Raw genomic sequence first — 19,613 nt, 5'->3', positions numbered from 1 at the left:
ATTCTTGCTGAGGCTTCATCTTTCTCCTTTGCACTGAGGTGCTGGGCTGCCTCATTGTGGAGAGTGCTGGATGCCAGTGGAGACTGCTCCTCCGGTGGGTAGTTTAATTGTCCAGCACCATCCACAACTGGATGAGTCCGCACGTAGATCTGATTTGTTGGCTGTGGGATGACATATCTGTTACTTGCTGTTAATGATGCTTGATAAGGACGTGGTGGTTTCACCAGGTTGATCCCTCTTCCTGAGTTTTGCCAGGTGCTTCCCTTGACGAGCCCTCCTACACTCTTTAATGAACCAGGGGTGAATCTGTCTTTCAACCCCTCATCATCTAGATCATTGGTTCTCAACCTTCTCCTTTCCACTCACATGCCACGTTAAGTATTCCCTACGCCACCGGTGCTCTGTGATTAGTAAGGGATTGCTTAAGGTGGGATGTGAGTGGGAAGGGAAGGTTGAGAATCCCTGCTCTAGACCCAGTTGTTACTGAAATATTTTGCTTGAGAAAAATTGTCATTGGCCCATTTCCTTTGGAGTTCTGAAATTGTGCACATAACGAGTTAATGAAGTACTGTGACACAGTATATAGAAATGTTTTTTGGAGATAAATTGGGAAACGTTTGTTAGAATAGGTCAAATGCAAATACTTTAAAACAGATCTTATTTGAAATACTGGAGACAAAGTGGCTTCTCGCACCTTTATGCAAGAGCTTTGAAGATTGCTCAAAAGACTTCACTCATGGATTGTTGTTTACCCAAAAGCAACAGGTGAAAGAGAATGCTACTACTGTCTGCAGGAGACGGTGCTGTAAGATCTGTGGTTTTGCAAGTAGAGAGTCAAACAGGCTTTCTCTCAGAGATTCAGAGAGAGAGAGAGACACACACACACACACACACACACACACACACACACACACACACACACACACACACACACACACACACACACACACACACACACACACACACACACACACATACAGAGATCACTTGTACAGTGTTACACCTAGCAGAAATAGCTGGGACTGGAACAGGACAAGCTGGCAAGTTTATGGAAAGCCCAGCTGTAAGATGGCCTGGTCAAACCCCTTGTGGTTCATGTAAGAGGAGAGAACTGGCTGTCTAATGTTTCACTTGGAATAAGAGAAACAAAAAGGCATTCTGTGGTGACCTGAAAGAAAGAGGTTATCACCTGGAGAACCCTAAGGGGGCAAGTTTCTTCGGCAAGACACTAAAGTGGCTGATGGAAAAGGGATCAGTTGTGGGTGTCAGCATGCAACGATTCTCTCTCTGAAAACCGACAAGAATCTTCCTGAGCGGTAACCATTTACCTTTCAAGCAACAAAGCCTGGTGAACTTTATAAATGTTAAATTCTGTGCACAGTATAAGAAATGTCTGCAACCAGTGAACTTGGAGGAATGAGAAGTGAGATTGGACTGTGAACCAAAGAACTTTTCTGAACTTACACACACATTGCACACATGTGCGCTTAGAATTAGAAGGAGATTAAGTTGTTAATAATAGATAGGTTAAAGGGTGATTCTGTTTTCATGTTTAAAGATAATTAAAAGCAACTTTTGTTTAAATAACCATTTTTCTTGGTAAATATCTACTGCTGCTGGGTTTATGGGTCCTCTGGGCTCGTAACAGTGCAATTAAAACAGTAGTTTTCAAACTTTTTGCCTCATAAGAGGCTGTTTAATAAGATGAGAGCCCATGGAATTACAGGAAAGATATTAGATTGGGTGGAACACTGGCTGATAGGCAGAAAGCAATGAGTGGGAATAAAGGGATCCTGATACTAGTAGTGTTCCACAGGGGTCAGTGTTGGGGCTGCTTCTCTTTACAATGAACATTGATGATTTAGATTATGGATCAAATGGTTTTTGCGGCCAAGTTTGTAGATGACACCAATATAGGGGGTGGAGTAGGAAATGCTGAAGAAACCAAAAGGTTGCAGAGAGACTTGGGCAACTTAAGTGAGTGGGCGAATAAACGGCAGATACAATATTGAGAAATGTACAGTTGTACATTTTGGACGAGGAAATAAACAGGCAGATTATTATTTGGATGAGGAGAAAATTCAAAATTCAGAAGTGCAAAGGGACTTGGCGGTCCTCTGACTGTCTCCATCAGTGGTTCATAGCCTTTTTCTTCCCACTCACACAGCCCTTTAAGTATTCCCTAGGCCATCGGTGATTTGTGATTAGTAAGGGATTGCTGAAGGTGGGATGTGAATGGGAAGGGAAGGTTGAGAATCCCTACTCTAGACCCAATTGTTACTGAAATATTTTGCTTGAGAAAAATTGTCATTGGCCCATTTCCTTTGGAGTTCCAAAACCATGCACATATCGAGTTAATTATTAGATTAAAACATTGGTTTTTCAAACTTTTTCTTTCCACCCACATTCCACCTTAAGTAATCCCTTACTAATCACAGAGCACCAATGGCAGAGGGATTACTTAAAGGGGTGTGTGAGTGGGAAGAAAAAGGTTGAGAACCACGGGTGGAGACAGTCAGAGTGTGATCTTCTCTATACATTTACCTACCCGATGAAGTGCCCAGGCTCAAAATGTTTGTTGCTCTTTACTTCCTAGGGCTGCTTTGTGACCTGCTGAGATTCTCCAGCACATTTGTGTTTTGCAGTCAACCCTGGCATATGAAAACTTTAACATAACATAACAATTACAGCACGGAAACAAGCCATTAGGCCCTTCTAGTCCGCACCGAACCAAACACCCCTTTCTAGTCCCACCTCCCTGCACAATGCCCATAACCCTCCATCTTCTTCTCATCCATATACCTGTCCAACCTTTTCTTAAATAATACAATTGACTCCGCCGCCACTATTTCTCCCGGAAGATGATTCCACACAGCCACCACTCTCTGAGTAAAGAAGTTCTCCCTCATGTTACCTCTAAACCTCTGCCCCTTAATTCTTAACTCATGTCCTCTTGTTTTAATCTTTCCTCCTCTTAACGGAAATAGTCTATCCACATCCACTCTGTCTATCCCTTTCATAATCTTAAATACTTCTATCAAATCCCCTCTCAACCTTCTACGCTCCAAAGAATAAAGACCCAATCTGTCCAATCTCTCCCCATACTCCAGATGCTTAAACCCAGGCAACATTCTGGTAAACCTTCTCTGCACTCTCTCCACTCTGTTTATATCCTTCCTATAATTAGGCGACCAGAACTGCACACAGAACTCCAAATTAGGCCGCACCAACGTCTTATACAATCTCAACATCACCTCCCAACTCCTATATTCCATGCAATGATTGATAAAGGCCAGCATACTAAAAGCCTTCTTCACCACCCTATTCACGTGAGTTTCTACCTTCAGGGAACGATGTACCATTACTCCTAAATCTTTCTGCTCTTCTGTATTCCTCAATGCTCTCCCATTTACCACATATGTCCTATTCTGATTCTTCTTACCAAAATGAAGCACCTCACCCTCCATTTTCCTTCTACGTCCTTCCCATAAAACAATTTATCCCAGTCCACACTTCCCAAATCCCATTCTCATCTCCTCAAAAATAGCCTTTCCCTAATTAAAAATCTCAACCCTGAGTCCAGACCTATCTTTCTCTATAATTATTTTGAAACCAATAGTATTGTGATCACTGAGCCCAAAGTGCCCCTTCACAATCCTGTCATATCCCTCCTCTGGTCGGGTGGCAGGAACTCTACACTGTGCTCTTGCAGTGACCTGGCTCAGTGATTGTAACTCATATTTATAATCAGCCTTATCTAAAACTCCCCACTGTTCTCTCTTGCCAAACACCCCATGAACTTTCTCAGGATTGTCATTACCGGCCCAGCAGTCAGTACATGGCTACCATGAAGTAGCATTTCCTTCACAGAAAGCTGACTTGGGCTTATTTTATTCATATTTCAAAGTCGTTATCCACCTTTCTGATCATTCCCTGCTTCATAAACGCCCAGCAGGATGTCCAGACCTCCGTTTATTTCTCTTTTCTGCGGCAGTCCCTCTCTCCACTGAACCTGCTCACTCGGATGTTAAGATGGGCTGTTATGCTGCATTAATATCATTCATGATAGGCTGCCGAGAACTCATTAGGTGGATAACTCATTTCATTCACAACAGATGTGCCTGTGCAAAGCCTGCCCCACGGAGACTCTTCAATCTTCAGAAATGTAGGCAGATAATTAAAACAAAATCTTACATGAAGGCATGTGTTTCAAGGGAGTTAAACTAATAGAAAATCACAATAATATTTGCATCCAGCACCAGGAGTTGTAAGGCCTTGAGGAATTCTTTGATTTTTCATTGTGACGTCTGGAGACAGCCATTTTCCCGTGGACTAATATTTGTCATTCCAAGGACTCTTTTCAAGTGCCACATTCTTGGACAAACAGAAATAATAAGGTTTGATGAACTTCTCTCAAAGGAAAACTATCCTCCATTTTATCTTCCTAAATTACAGCATTTTATTTTTACAGAATCCAGAAGAAATGGTTACTCTCTAGACATGGCTGCCACTCCCAAGATGGTAACTCAACCCTTCCTACCATCCATACATCTGTCCAAATGTATTTTGAATTCCGCAGAAGATAATCTATCAGCCTCTGTCGCATAGGTTTACAGGAACTCCCCCACTTGCAACCTATGCGATTTACATCTATCCACACATACATTCAAATTTTTTTTTAATAAATTAAAAATATGAAATTTACACAGATTATGTTATATTAGACAAACTGTAACAGGGATACAGGACATGTAAAAGCCAAGATCAAGTCAGCTTCCTGAATTTGTCGATCAACCTTGGCGAATCTTTTCACATTCTGGTCCATGCCTTCCTTGTTGGTCAGCGTCCTGGGGTCTTTCCAGCCTTTCCAGCCTCTCCTTATAATTCTGGATGACCAGTGTCGGTAATATTCTCATAAATATTTTCTGCCCCCTTTCCAGCTTTCCTACAGCTGAGTGACCAAAACTGTGTGCAGTTCACCAAAGCCTTGCACAATTGTAACAAAATGCCCCTGCTCCTGAACTCTCTGCCTTGGCCAATAAAGGCAAGTGTGTCAAATGCCTTTTTTAATCATCCTGTCTACCTGCATCGCCTCCTTCATACACCCCCCTCCCCCAATCCCTTTGATCTACAACACTTCCCAGACCTCTACTATTCACCGTGTAAGACCTGCCCTGGTTTAATCAAACAAAGTGCAACACCCTGCACTTGTCCGACTTCAATTTCACTTACCTTTCCTTGGCCCACATTCTCATATCTAAGATAACCTTCCTCACTGTCCACTACACCACCAATTTTGAAGTCATTTACAAATCTACAAACCATGCAAACTACATTATCATCCAATCCATTAATATAGATGACAAGAGTGGACCCGGCACCATTCTCTGCAGCCCACCACTGGCCACATGCCTCCAACCTGTGTAACAACCTTCCACCCTCTGTCGCCTACCATCAAGCCAATTCTGTATCCAATTGGTCAGCTCAACCAAGACCCCATGTAACTTGACTTCACGGAGCACCTCGATGCAGGACCACGTCAAGGGGGATTGCAAAAGTCCTTGTAAACAATATCCACCATGCTGCCTTCATTTGTCTTCTTGGTTACCTCTTCAAATAATGCACTCAAGTTTGACACTCAACATTTCCATTGCTGAGTCTTTTTTAAAAATTTTTATTATCTATTTAATTTTTGTTTTTAATCTGTTATAATATGTGTATATTTTTATAGTTTATAATTTAATAATCTCCTGAATCAGTTCTTGTCTTTCTAAGTGCAAGTAGATCTTGTCTTTCAGAATCCCCTCCAGTAACTTACATTAAAGCTCACAGGCCCTGCAGTTCCCTGAGTTGGCCTCAAAGTTTCTTTGCTTTAAATAAAGGCAGAACATCAGCCACCCTCCAGTCTTCCACAAGCACCTCGACTGTGTCTGACTGAGACCACCCATAAACTGGAGGAAGAACACCTCAGATTCTGTCTGAACACCCTCTGACCAGATGGCACTAACATCAGGTTCTCCAGGTTCATCAGATTCCCCCCACCCCCCCCCCCACCCGGCCCCATCCATATGTCTCTTTTCCACCATCTCTCACCCCTTTCACACTTCCAAGTGGTCCTAGGAATTTACAACCAATCAGCCTAAGAGTGGTCTAGCTTGAAAGGAAAATCTTCTCAATGCCGGCGTGAGATGATGTCATCTTGCACTGGGGATTGACGGCCTCGAGCCCCGAGTACAATCCACAGCATCGGCAGGCAATTGTAAAATGGGCAATTGCATTCTGGGATAGAAATTACCCAAGTTTTTGAGTGAGTGCAGGAGCATGAAGGAAGAAAAGATTAAAATGAAGGTATAAATTTTGCCATGGGAAAGTTCCAGTAAGAGAGAGAGAGAGGGAAAATAAATAGCAATAGCGGACAATTTTACCTGCAGCAGTTTCTCCCAATGAACCTTTACAAGTTCGCTCTGTACGTGCCCAGAGGACTCCAAAACCCAGCAGCAACAGAAATTCACCAAGACAGTGGTTACTTAAAAAAACATTGCTTTTAATTTTCTTCATACATAATAATCTTTAACTTATTACTATTAACTTAACCCCCTTCTAATTCCAAGCGTAACTATGTGTAATGTGCATGTGTTCAGGAAAGTTCCTTGTTTCACTGTCCAATCATTCACTTTTCACTCACTGATATCAGGCAATTTTCTATACTGTGCCCAGAATGTGACATTTATGATCATCACCAGGCTCTGGTGTTTTAACAAATTGTTACAGCAAAAAGAAAGTCTGTGTTGGTTTCAGAGAGAGATATTTGTTGTTTGTTGGACACACACAAACTGATCTCCTTCAATCAGCCACTTCAGTGTCTTGCTGAAGAAACCTGCCCCATCATGCGTTTTCCAAAAGGTAACCTCTTCTTCCAGGTTAGCACAGAGTTCGTCTTTTTCCCCTATTCCAGGAGAAACACATTAACCAGCCACTTCCTCGTAATTGACTATAAAGGTTGAGAATAGGCTGAACTCCAAACTCAAGACTCATCTTCAAATGGGGTCATTGCAGGAATACAAAGCTTGCAGCCTCCAACACCTGCTGTAAACTGACTTCTCTCCCACTCTCTCGCTCCAAAGAGAAATCACCTGTTTGTTTATCCTCTCTCTGTTTACAAAAACCACATGACCCCTCTTAGAATAGCAACCTTCAACCAGATTTGGGAAGCCTGGACATCTATTTCGTAAAAGTCAATAGTCCATTTATTCCACAGCCTCAGTCCAATTAACACCTCCTTGTGAAGTCTCCATAGGCATTCTTCCAAGTTTTTGTAAAGTCACTGTGGACATGAAGTCTCTAGCAGGGAAAACACCCATCTTACCTTTCTGAATGCACCATGGCCAGCTCCAAGGCGCTGATTCCAACCCTTCTTGGGGAAGGATGATTGGCGGAGCGCTGCATGAATGTAGAGCTGCTTCAAGCGGTTGGTTAAGGGTGGGCTGATGGCACCATCAGCCTGTGACCCATCTCTCCACTCACCCCTCTCCCTCAATGACCCCCTCAAGGCAGGGGCAGTGGGCAGGAGTCGTCAGGGCAGCAGGGGCCATCGGGGCAGCGGGAGCCGGTGGGGGCCATTGGGGCAGTGGAGGGGAGCCAGTGAGGGCTGTGACAGCCTTGCCAGGCCGCTTCGATTTTTGGGGCCACTCTCTGCAGCTCAAAACATGGCAGAGCATTGGCCGTCTACCCCACCCATAATCCCCCCCACACAGCTGGAACTCTTCTGGGAAACACCGAGCGGTCCCAGCTGCGTGGGGGGATTATGGGTCGGGAACATGGTCATTGCTCTGCTGTGTATTTATGACGGGTGGCACTACAGCACCAGTGGACCCAACTCCATCGGCTCCGGAAGGCGCTACGAGGTGCCTTTTGATATGAATGCAACACTGGAGCAGCCTTTTAGGGCTGCTGTCTGAAAGGTAAATTTTAAGTTTTCGATCCGCTCTTGCAGCCGGCCTCCAGGCGGAGGCCTGACATGAAATGGCCTTCTGTTTATGCATTTTAAATGAGATGTCTTTTTGTGAAATATTAATATCTGTCTGTGACGTGTACCCAAATAAACCCAATCCGCAACATCTCCAATTCCATCAAAATGTGTCTTGTCCCAATAAAGTACTTGTGGACCAGTCCTACCCTTTTTTCAAACGTTAATTATTTTAAAACTAATTGAGTTATGTTCACTGGTCCCCCACTAACTAGAGAAGGGCCACTCTGGGTCTTCTCTTGGGAAACTTGCACTGCCACGTTTCCCGAGAAGGTCTACTTTTGCCCCCTCTCTTAGTCGAGCCACCTACATATTGTACTTGTCCCATCTGTCATTTCTCTTTTTCCTTAGTCTCAATTTGAAACCTTCACACGTTTGGAAGTAAAGTTAAGACAGCCTGGATAAGTGAGGGCCAGCATGATCCAACTCAGCAGAAGTCAATTATTATTAATGCCTGAGGACTGATCCAATGCAGGACATAAAGGAAGAACATCTTCCCTTTTAACTTCGTAAGTCAGTCCAAAGCAATTAGACTGGTCTCTAGATCTACCAAGTTAAGAATCTGCTCTGTTCATTTTATCTCCATTACCAAATAACACACCCCACAGAACATTTACATTCATATTTTATTTATTCATTTCAAAATCTCTCAGCCCTCTTGGTTCACCGGGGCTTAAAGGTTTACACACTGGCATTTTGAATTAGCATGCGAGTTCAAGTCCCACCACAGAGCTTAGAGCTCAAAGTCTAAGAATTCACTGCTGTGCAAGATGAAAAGGGCTGCTGGCGCTGTGAGTAGTGCCATCTTCGTGATCCAAGTTTAAACCAGGGGAATCACAACTACAGCTGCCAGAACCTATAAGCAAACAAAGAGAAGCTGGAGGAACTCAGCAGGTCTGGCAGCATCAAAGAGAACTGAGTCTCATAAAGGGTTCTGACCCAAAACATGGGCTGACCATTTTGACGTTGCAGATGATTCCAGCATTGGTACTATGCAAATTAGATTCTGTGACAATTCCTCAAATTCCCTATTCCTCAAATTCCCTATTCCATATAACCATATACAGTAACAGGCCATCTCAACCCCTCTAGTCCGCACCAATTTAAGTGAACTCCACTCGTCCCACCTATCTGCTCCCTGTCCATAACCCTCCAATCCCCTCACATCCATGCACTTATCCAACCTTCTCTTAAGTGACAAAACTGACCCTGCTGCCACCACCTCTTCCGGAAGGTCATTCCACTCAGCCACCACTCTCTGAGTGAAGACGCTTCCTCTCGTGTTACTTCTAAAGTTTTGCCCCCAACCCTTAACTTATGGCTCCTCATTCTAGTCTCACCTACCCTCAAGAAGAAGAGCCTATTCACATCTACTCTATCTATCCCCTCATAATTTTATATTCCTCTATCAAATCCCCCCTCCACCTTCTACGCTCCAATGAATAAAGTCCCAGTCTACTCAATCTTTCTCTGTATTCTAGATACTGCAATCCAGGCCACATTTTAGTAAATCCATATTGAGTAACTTGTTTTGCCTATCTTCTGTCTTGTTGCCTTCTTTTTCATCCCACCTAGCACTTCTCTGTGATTTTTCCTCAGACACGTGAAACACTTAAGACAATTTAAAATGGTTGCCAGACGCATGATCACATGCCCCTTGTGTCAGACCCAAGGTTTTGAGCATTATTCTTTGATTGTGTTTGGTGCAGGGCTGATTTCTCTGGCACTTTTAGCTGCCATCTCCAAGGGAGTTATTACTTTACCTGTCCAACTTCAATGGAATCTCTTCTTCTCCGAGATCACACACCGAATAACTCAGAATGCAGAATGCGAAAATGTTCCTCGGTTATAGATCTCTAGATTCACTGAAGCTTGGCTGAATTCGTAGCCTGCATTCTTCCATGCATGTTCATTAATTTCATAGCTTCTGATACTTCAAATGCTTATCTTTAAATATTACAGCAGACAAAAGGAAATTTTGCATAATGTTACATTATTACATGTCAATAAAGGATTTTTTTTGAATATTTTATTTAAATTTTCCATACATGTAGTTAGCAATTAGTTCATACAACAAAAATAAATTCAAAAATAACATTACACAATATTTATGTCCCCCTTCCTTAACCACCCCCCTTACCCCCACCCCATAAAGAAATAATTTAAAAGTACAATAACATAGCGATATAAACTAGAAAAGAAAAATAAAGAAAAATCTTCAAGATCTGAGATACACAATCAAACACACAGGACATTAACCAATCTTCCATATAATCAATTTAAAGAGGATTTCTACAGGGCACAAGGGAAAGGAAGAAGACTATTACATATTTATGCCTTATGTTTGCATATATGGGTGCCATGTTTGCAAAAATATACCACGTTTATTTCTGAAATTCTATGTAATTTTCTCTAAAGGAATACAACTCTGGATTTCCTCATACTCAATGTGAGTCTGATTTCTGAGTTGTTACCAATGCATTTTCTTGCCACAAATTCCTCTTGATATATTGATCATTTTAATTTAGGTCTCATCCCTTGTATATTCTCCAATAAAAATAAATCTGGATTTTACAGAAATGCAATATTTGTAACTTGCTCTAAAAAGATCCCTAAATCCACCCAAAATTGCCTTTGGGACATGATATGTTGAATGCAATAAAGTCCCCATCTCTGGACCACATCTAAAACATTGAGCCGACATGTCTGATTTCATTCTATTTAACTTTTTTGGCGTAAGGTATAACTGATGTAAAAAATTATACTGAACTAATCTATACCTTACATTATTAGTATAAGTCAAACAATTAATTATAATATTCAAATCTGTCTCCCACCTTTGTTTAGATTTACAATCTCCATATTTACGAGTTCCTGTTTGCAATAAAAGGCACATTATAGAAATAATGTTTTTAATATTGCCCTTTCTAATGAGATTTTCCACATCTCTACAAACAGGAAATGTCATAGCTAAACCCAGTTTCTCTCTGAAATAACGGAAAAGAATGCTACCAGATAACCCAAATTTATCCCTTGTTGAAACAATAATATCTTCAATATTCTTGATCCCTTTGTGGGACCAACTACTTAAAAACTGGTTAATCTTTAAAAAGGTACAAGTTAATTTTGAAATAATGGTGTCTTAGACGACACACCTCCCTTAATCCCAATTTCATCATTTACCTTATTCCAAACATTAATTAAGTGTTGCAACAATGGTGTTTCTTTTTCACCAACCATTAATTTTGAATGCCATTCCTATATAAACTCTTCTGCTACTCTCTTTTCTATTTTTCACAATTCTATTTTAACCCATGCCAGTTTTCTCTCTCCTTCAAAGAAAGAAGTAAGAAATCTCATTTGGCCTCTCTGGATTCACTGATGCTTGGTTTCTTCCATGCATGTTGGCAGAATTCATAGATTCTGATACTTCAAATACTTTTCTTTAAATATTACAGCAGACAAAGGGAAAATGTGTGTAATGTTCCATTTTCTGTATTATTATGTCAATAAAAGTTTCTTGAAACTTGAACAAACCTTGTCACTGCACATGACAATAAACTTGACATTACTACAGTGTCCGCCCACATGACATATCTATGCAACGCTTATGTGGGTGTGAAGAAAAGGTTTGAAAGCCATTGTTTTAATCATCCCTCATTGACTCGTTACGTGCACAGTTTCAGAACTCCAAAGGAAATGGGCCAATGTCCATTTATCTCAAGCAAAATATTTCAGAAACAATTGGGTCTGGAGCAGCGATTCTCAACCTTCCCTTCCCATTCACGTCCCACCTTAAGCAATCCCTTACTAATCAAAGAGCACCAATGGTATATAATTAATTAAAGTGGCATAAGAGTGGAAAGAAAAGCGTTGAAAACCACTGCTATAAGTAAAATATTCCAAAAAAAGTCACCTTATCCAAATTATCCACTTGGTGAGGAATGGCAGTGAACAGATCTTCCAGCAGCATGGAAGGTGAACATAGGAATCAATTTTACTTTGCTGGGAGACTTTCTCGTATGAACTGGTAAATTGTTCCTTTGGCCAGAGAATGGGTTTGAGTCAACTTCAATGCATTGCAATATGCAATGTGCTGATAGCTCAATTATAAATCTCATTGTTCGACCTAGTTACACTTTGCAGCAGATGGTATGAAATCCATTTGCAATCCAAATCAATTATACCGTAATGGACCTATTTGTTACTGTTGCAGAGAAAATGAACCTACTTTGGTGAAGTTTAGCTATGACAATTTTAATTTCTTCTCAGACTTCTCCATCATGTTTTTTTTTTTCGTTTTCCTGCTGACAGTCTGAGTCACATTTTATGGTTTGTGTTGCTTATCTCCAGGGGAGATATTGAAGGTTTAATGAAGTGGCTGTGGTCAAGCGCACTAATGGTATGCTACGCTATAGTGACAAAGGTATTCTTCCCTTTTTCCTCTCAGAATCAGAATTTATTATCACAAACGCCACAAAATTTGTTGACTTGCGGAGCCTTACGGGTGCAAATATTGCTATAAATTACATTACAAATAAACAGGGCAAAGAAAAATAGGAAAATATGAGGTGGTGTCTGATGTTCATTGTCCATTCAGAAATCTGATGGCCGAGGGGAAGAAGCTGTCTTTGTGCCGCTGGGTGCTCCCCTTCAGGCTCCTGCACCTCCTTCCTGATGGTAGCAGAGTGAGCAGGGCATGGTAGCAGTGTGAATAGGACACCGCCTCCTGTAGATATCCTCGAGGGAGTGAAGACGGATGCCCGGGTTAACATAGGGTCCGGTTAACTATCTCTCCTCCTAATGCATTATGTTAAGGAAAAGTATCCTTAACATCTCATACCATACCATCTCAACCCCAACTCCCCCAGGGAGTTTCACGACCCCAGCCTTGAAACCCACATTCACCAGAGAATGTCCAATATCGTGAATGAGTAAATGATGGTGGTAAAGAGACCTCTGAAAATTGGCTGATTCTTCATCTGAACTACTAGTTAATTGGGGTTAATTGGTAAGGGGCAAATAAAAGGAGTAGGAAAGGGGGGAGCGGCCAGCGAGGAGTGGCGCAGTGAGTGAGTGGCCCAGTGAAGGAGTGGGGACTTTGGTTCGAGGGACTTCGGTGAGCAGGGGCTAAGAAGGAGCTTATTAGTAAAGGGTATTATAGTAAGAAAGGAGGAAATGGAGTCAGTTGGGGTAGTTAAGTGCTCCGATTGTGGGATGTGGGAAATCAGAGACAGCACAGCCGTTCCTGACGACTACACCTGCAAAAGGTGCATCCAATTGCATATAATCCCGTGTTAGGGAGCTTGAGCTGCAATTGGATGAACTGAGGATCATAAGGGAAGCAGAGGCAGTGATAGAGAGGAGTTACAGGGAGACAGTCACCCCTAGAAGGCAGGAGTCAGGGAATTGGGTGACTGTGAGGAAAGGAGGGAGAGCGCCAGTGCAGAGTACCCCTGTGGAAGTGCCCCTCAGCAACATGTATTCGGCATTGGATACTGCTGGGGGGAACAGCCTACCAGGGACGAGTCGTGGGGGTCAGGTCTCTGGCACAGGGGCTGCCCCTGAGGTTCAGAAGGGAAGGAGGGATAAGAACAGGATTCTTGTAGTTGGGGATTCGTTAGTCAGAGGGACAGATAGAAGGTTTGTGGGATGAGATCGGGGATCCAGGTTGGTTTGTTGCCTCCCTGGTGCCAGGGTCAGGGATATCGCTGATTGAGTATATAGCATTCTGCAAGGGGAAGAACAGCCAGAAGTCGTGGTCCATGTGGGGACCAATGACTTAGTTAGAAGTGGGGACGAGGTCCTGAAACAGGATTATGTAGAATTAGGTAGGAAGTTAAAAAACAGGACCTCCAAGGTAGTAATCTCTGGATTTCTGCCCGTGCCACGAGCTAGTGAGGGTAGAAATAGGAGGATGTGGAGGATGAATGCGTGGCTAAAGAGATGGTGCAGGGGGCAAGAGATAAGATTTCTGGATCATTGGGATCTCTTCTGGGGAAGGTCGGACCTGTACAAGAGAGACGGACTCCACTTGAACTGGAGGGGGACCAATGTGCTGGCAAGCAGATTTGCTAGAGCTGTGGGGGAAGGTTTAAACTAGTTTGGCAGGGGGGTGGGGAACAGAGGGTGAGAGCAGTGTCCAGGGAGTATGGCCACCTAGCTAGGAATAAAAAAGAAAGGTAGGATGGAGATTAGGGTAGAAGGTAAAAAAGAGAATATATGTGAGGATCATTCTCTGAGATGCATATATTTTAATGCAAGAAGCATAGTGAACAAGGTAGATGAGCTGAGAGCATGAATAGATACTTGGGGTCACGATATTGTGGCAATTAGTGAGACCTGGCTATAGGAGGGGCAGGACTGGCAACTTAATGTTCCGGGATACATTTGTTTTAGATGTGATAGATCAGGGGGTAAAAAAGGAGGAGAAGTTGTTCTGCTTGTTAGGGAGGACATTACTGCCATGAGGTGGCAGGATGGTATGGAGGGATTGACCAGTGAGGCTGTTTGGGTGGAATTGAGTGGTGGAGGAGGCAAGAGGGTGCTAATAGGGGTGTATTACAGACCACCAAATGGGCCAAGAGAATTAGAGGAACAAATTTGTTGGGAGATAACGTATATGTGTGAAAATCATAGGGTAGTGATCATGGGAGATTTTAACTTCCCACACATTGATTGGGATACCCATACGGTTAGAGGGCTGGATGGGCTGGAGTTCGTTAAATGTGTCCAGGATTGTTTTCTAAATCAGTTAGTAGAAGAACCGACTCCGGATGGTGTAATACTGGATCTCCTGTTAGGGAACGAGCTAGGTCAGGTAGCGGACATTAATGTTGGAGAACCAATTGGGTCTAGTGATCATAATTCTGTTAGTTTTAGGGTAGTTTTAAGGAAGAGCAAGGAGAGGCCTAAAGTTGAGGTTCTGGATTGGAAAAGAGCAAATTTCGTAGGAATAAGAAGGGATTTGGGGAGTATTGAGTGGGACAGGATATTTTCAGGTAAGGATGTTAATGAAAAATTGAGGATATTCAAAAAAGAAATTTTGAGGGTAGTTATGTCCCAGTCTGGATCAAAGGAAAGGCTGGAAGTCATAGGGAGGCTTGGTTTTCGAGGAATATTGGAAATTTGGTTAGGAGAAAAAGGGAGGTGTACAAGAGGTATAAAGAGCAGGGAGCTGAGAAGTTGAAGGAGGACTACAAGGAGTGTAGAAGGAATCTTAAGAAAGAAATTAGAAAGGCTAAAAAAAGGCATGAAGAGGCTTTGGCTAACAGAGTAGAAATAAATCCAAAGGGTTTCTATAAGTACATTAAAAGTAAAAGATTAGTGAGAGATAAAATTGGACCCCTTGTAGATAGCGAGGGTAGGCTGAGTGAGAAGTCAGAGGAAATGGGGGAAATTTTGAATGATTTCTTTGCCTCGGTATTCACTAGGGAAAAAAATGTTGAACCAGTTGAAGTAAAAAAAAATAGTGGGGAGGTCATGAAGCATATAAGGATAACCGAGGAGGTAGTGATGGCTGTGTTAAAAAAGATAAAGGTGGATAAATCTCCCGGACCGGACAAAATATTCCCAAGGATACTCAGGGAGGCTAGTGGACAGATAGTGGGGCCATTAACAGAGATATTTAGGATGTCACTGGCCACGGGGGTGGTACCAAAGGATTGGAGGGTGGCGCATGTGGTTCCTCTGTTTAAGAAAGGGTCCAAATGCAAACCTGGGAATTATAGGCCTGTAAGTCTGACGTCTGTGGTGGGCAATCTCTTGCTCCTGGGCAAGAAGAGACCATCCCAATATCATATCTCATGTGGGACCCTTCACCACTCAGATGAGCGACCATTGCGACAGCTGGAGGGGCAAGTTAACTTTGTCCTTCTGCCCATTCTTTGGAGGGGAAGACGAATGGAGAATCGCAGCTCAACTGGTACAATTTCGTTAGGATGACATTTTGATCCAATGTCCTGGATAAGAGCAAAAATCCTCACATCCCCCTCCCCAACCATTGTTGAGGTCAATATCTATCCCTCAGTGAGCACTGTTGATGCAGGAATTGCTGTGCATGAATGGTCTACATTACAACTGTGGCCACTGCTTCCAAAATGTGTCCCTAGCTATGAAAGATTTTGGGATACCCTAATATCACAAAAGAGGCTTCATGTGCACCTTTACCTTCCAAAGAGTCTGGATGTGGGTGAAGAGACTGAGAGACAGTAAACCTAAGTCAGTATGATGTTGAAGTAAGATTTTATTAGCAATGTTTCAGATATTCCTTGATTTATGAACTATTTTTTGCTATGATTGACGCCTGAGGTGTCTTCTTAATTTATGAGGCTTTGCTTGCTACAACAAAGGATACTTCATGTGATCAATTATCGACAATTGAAGACATAGCCAACTGAAATGCCAAGTCACAAGGAGAGGGATCTATGTTGGCACAGTTGATCAAATCCCCTTGACTCAACACCACTGAGGACAGAGGAGGGGGCGGGGGGAGGTAACAGGGAATAAAACACGAAAATCTATAAACACCATGGTTAAAGTAGAAACACACAATGCTGGAGAGAAACTCAGCAGGTCAGACCCAGTGTCCTTTATATAGCAAATACATAACCAACGTTTCAGGCTAGAACCCTTCATCAAGGTTAGGAAAAATGTCATCAAAAGGGTAAGGGGGAGAGGTGTAGCCGTAAAGGCAGGAGATGGCAGGTGGAGAAGGGAGGGAGGGGACAAAAACGATCAAGGTGAGGAAGGATGGCTGGGTGAAGGGAGGGGGAGGGAGGGAGGAGAACAAGAAAGGGAGAGGGGGAAGGGGAGAGCAGAAACTGGAAAAGTCGATGTTAATGCCATCTGGCTAGAGAGGGCCCAGTTGGAAAATCAGGTGTCGTTCCTTCAATTTGTCGGTGGTCTTGGGTGTGAGAGTACATAAGGCCATGGACAGACGTGTGAGTGTGGAAGTGGGGATGTTGAGATGTTTTCACTGATTGGGAGGGTGAAAACAAGAGACTATAACTACAAAATAAGGGACTAGATATTTAAAGCTGATACTTGTATAAATTTCTTCTTTCAGAGGGCAGTGAATCACTGGGATTCTGTGCCCCAGAGTGAGGTGAAGCCACATCATCAGATAAATTATGGAGGACTGGGATGGAGAGAAGTTAAGGCCAGCATAAAGCAGACATGATTGTAGTGAATGGTGGGGTAGGATTGATAGGACATGTGGCCTTCTGTTGCTCCTAGGTCCTGTGGGAGTGTAGGGGAGGGGAAGGGAATTGGAGTCCAGGGAATGTAGGTTGGGGAGGTGATGTAGGTGAAAAGGGAATAGAGTAGATGGGGAGAGCATATGATTCGGACAGTTGGGGTGTCAGTGAGGTTGAGGGGCAGGAGTGGGAGTGATGAATTGTGGGAATTGAGTGGGAGAGAGATTGGAGCTTGGGGGAGAGATAGGATTGGGGGGGGACATGAGGTTCAATCCAAGATGGGAAATGTTGACATTTTTTTTTAATTTATACATATAGCACAGTAACAGGCCATTGCAGCCCTCGAATCTATGCCGCCAAATTTACACCCCATTAACCTACAGCCCCCAGTACGTTTCAAATGGTAGGAGGAAACCAGAGCCCCTGGAGAAAACCCACATAGCCACGAGGAGAGCGGACATACTCCTTCCAGACAGCGCGGGATTTGAACCCCGGTCCAGTCCCGATCACTGGCACTGCAAGGGCTTTGCACTAATTGCTAACGCCAACTGTGCTGCCCCTTTGAGATGGTTAGAACCTGGCGAGGCAAAATGAGATGAGAAAAGGCCAGCGGGGTGGGTTTGAGGTGCTGGAGGACCGGCGAGAATTGGTGAGAACTGGGGGGTCGGGTGGGGGGGTGGGTGGGAGAAGTGAAAGCCAGGGCAAGAGAGAGAGAGAAAGAGAAACACAGGGACATTCTTGTGTTTCATGAGGTGAGCAGACTGTTGCAGGTGTTAAAGATCTTATTTTAAGATTGAATAATTTATCCCTGTATTTCTGCTTCTGCCTGCACTATGGAGATTTTACAATGAAATCAATAGGAAACGCTTTCTCTGTTTGTGAGTTTTAACACATCGATTTCCCAGAATGTAACCCTATGTAATTCATATATTTATGTTGTTTGCCACTGGTTCATGGACAGGTGCCTTTCCAGGGTATGACTGTATTCCAACCTATACGATGGGAATTGCCAGTAACAAGTGCCTTCTTCATTTACAGACAAGCAAGGCTATTGCGAAGGGGGACTACCAGCGAGCAACCTCGACATCCCGAAGGGCTCTCTTCCTGGCAGCCCTCTCCATTACCATCGGAACAGGAGTTTACGTCGGGGTCATTGTGGCTCTCATTGCTTACTTGTCCAAGCCAGGACACGTATAAGGTCGAACTGCAGCCTGCAAGATGCAAAGGCCCTTAAAAGACAGCTCTTCATCTGTCCGATTATCCAAGTTGATTGCCCTGTTAATTGAGTAAAATTGTGTGTGTTACCCATTGTTCGGCCATTTTGGAGCGAGGAAAGGAGGCCCTACTCGGCGAGGAGGAGGCTTCGGATGCTTGCTTTGTGCCTCCTTGCCGCAAGTCCACTGGGTGTCAGCGAGGTCAGTTCTCTGCCATGGCAGAGGTGGGATACCCTAATGTGGGAGTGGGGTTGGGGACTAGGAAAAGCCTTTCCTCTGCGTCAATCCACCTCATGGGGGCGGCAGTGCCAGAGACCCACTCTCCTGTTAGCCTGGAATAAATCAGAGGAAGTAGAAGATGCCCCATTGGAAGGAATAGTGGAGGGTGCAATGAGGGCTGGTGAAACAACTCTGTACAAATATAATTAAACTAGTCTCGGGCAAGAGTGAATTAGCCAACGATATGCAAATAGCCCTTTCACTGTTGCTAAGCAAGCTTTGCCCTGGGTCACTTTCTCTCTCAGCAAGCCAATTATGCCATAACTAGCTGCTCAATGTTAATGTAGCTGTGTCATAAAGGCTACCTCATTTGATCATGCCTGGTCCATTTTAAACGCTGTGTGAAATAAAAGGGCTCGAGTCCCTCTATAAATCTGCAATCACATTGTTTCAATTTGGGAGAGTCAAGAATCTTCTGAAATTTAAATGTGACTTTTGTAATTAAAAAAAAATGTCATTGTCAACTCGTATCACGTTCCCACTGTTATCAACTCATGATGAGATAAGACCAGAGGAGCAGAAATAGGTGATTCGGCCCATTGAGTCTACCCCGCCATTTAACCATGAGCTGATAAATTCTCCTACTCGGGCTTCGCCCCGTATCCTTTGATACCCTGGCTAATCAAGAACCCAGACAATGAGGCAAGCAAAAAATACAGAAACATTGTGACCTTCTGGGTCTAATGACGAAGGGAGTGAAGCACGAAAATCTGCAGATGCAGTGATTGAAGCAAAAACACAACACTGGAGAAACTCTGCAGGTCAAACAGTGCACTGTATATAACAAAAATATCTTCTTTGGCTTGGCTTCGCGGACGAAGATTTATGGAGGGGGTAAAACAAAAATAACAAAAATATATAGCAAAGATAAAGATACAGAACCAACCTTTCAGGCCG

General features: G+C 43.2%; 1 protein-coding gene across 5 annotated transcripts in view; it reads left to right on the top strand.

The window, feature by feature from the left end:
- syndig1l (synapse differentiation inducing 1-like) overlaps nt 1-19,110 on the top strand; it is a 159,748-nt gene extending 140,638 nt beyond the window's left edge. For 4 of the 5 annotated variants that reach the window (XM_069916091.1, XM_069916090.1, XM_069916092.1 and 1 more), the window contains one exon: nt 18,262-19,110. In XM_069916091.1, coding sequence (XP_069772192.1) covers nt 18,262-18,420 — 159 coding nt within the window. In that variant the 3' untranslated portion in view covers nt 18,421-19,110. Of the gene's footprint in view, nt 1-4,471; nt 4,619-18,261 lie in introns of those variants that run through there. The other variant, XM_069916094.1, reaches the window with a different exon arrangement.
- Nucleotides 19,111-19,613: the final 503 nt, after the last annotated feature.

This window comes from Narcine bancroftii, chromosome 2 (genome assembly GCF_036971445.1).
Source record: "Narcine bancroftii isolate sNarBan1 chromosome 2, sNarBan1.hap1, whole genome shotgun sequence".
Classification (NCBI taxonomy): domain Eukaryota; kingdom Metazoa; phylum Chordata; class Chondrichthyes; order Torpediniformes; family Narcinidae; genus Narcine; species Narcine bancroftii.
This window is presented reverse-complemented; position numbering and strand designations above follow the sequence as displayed.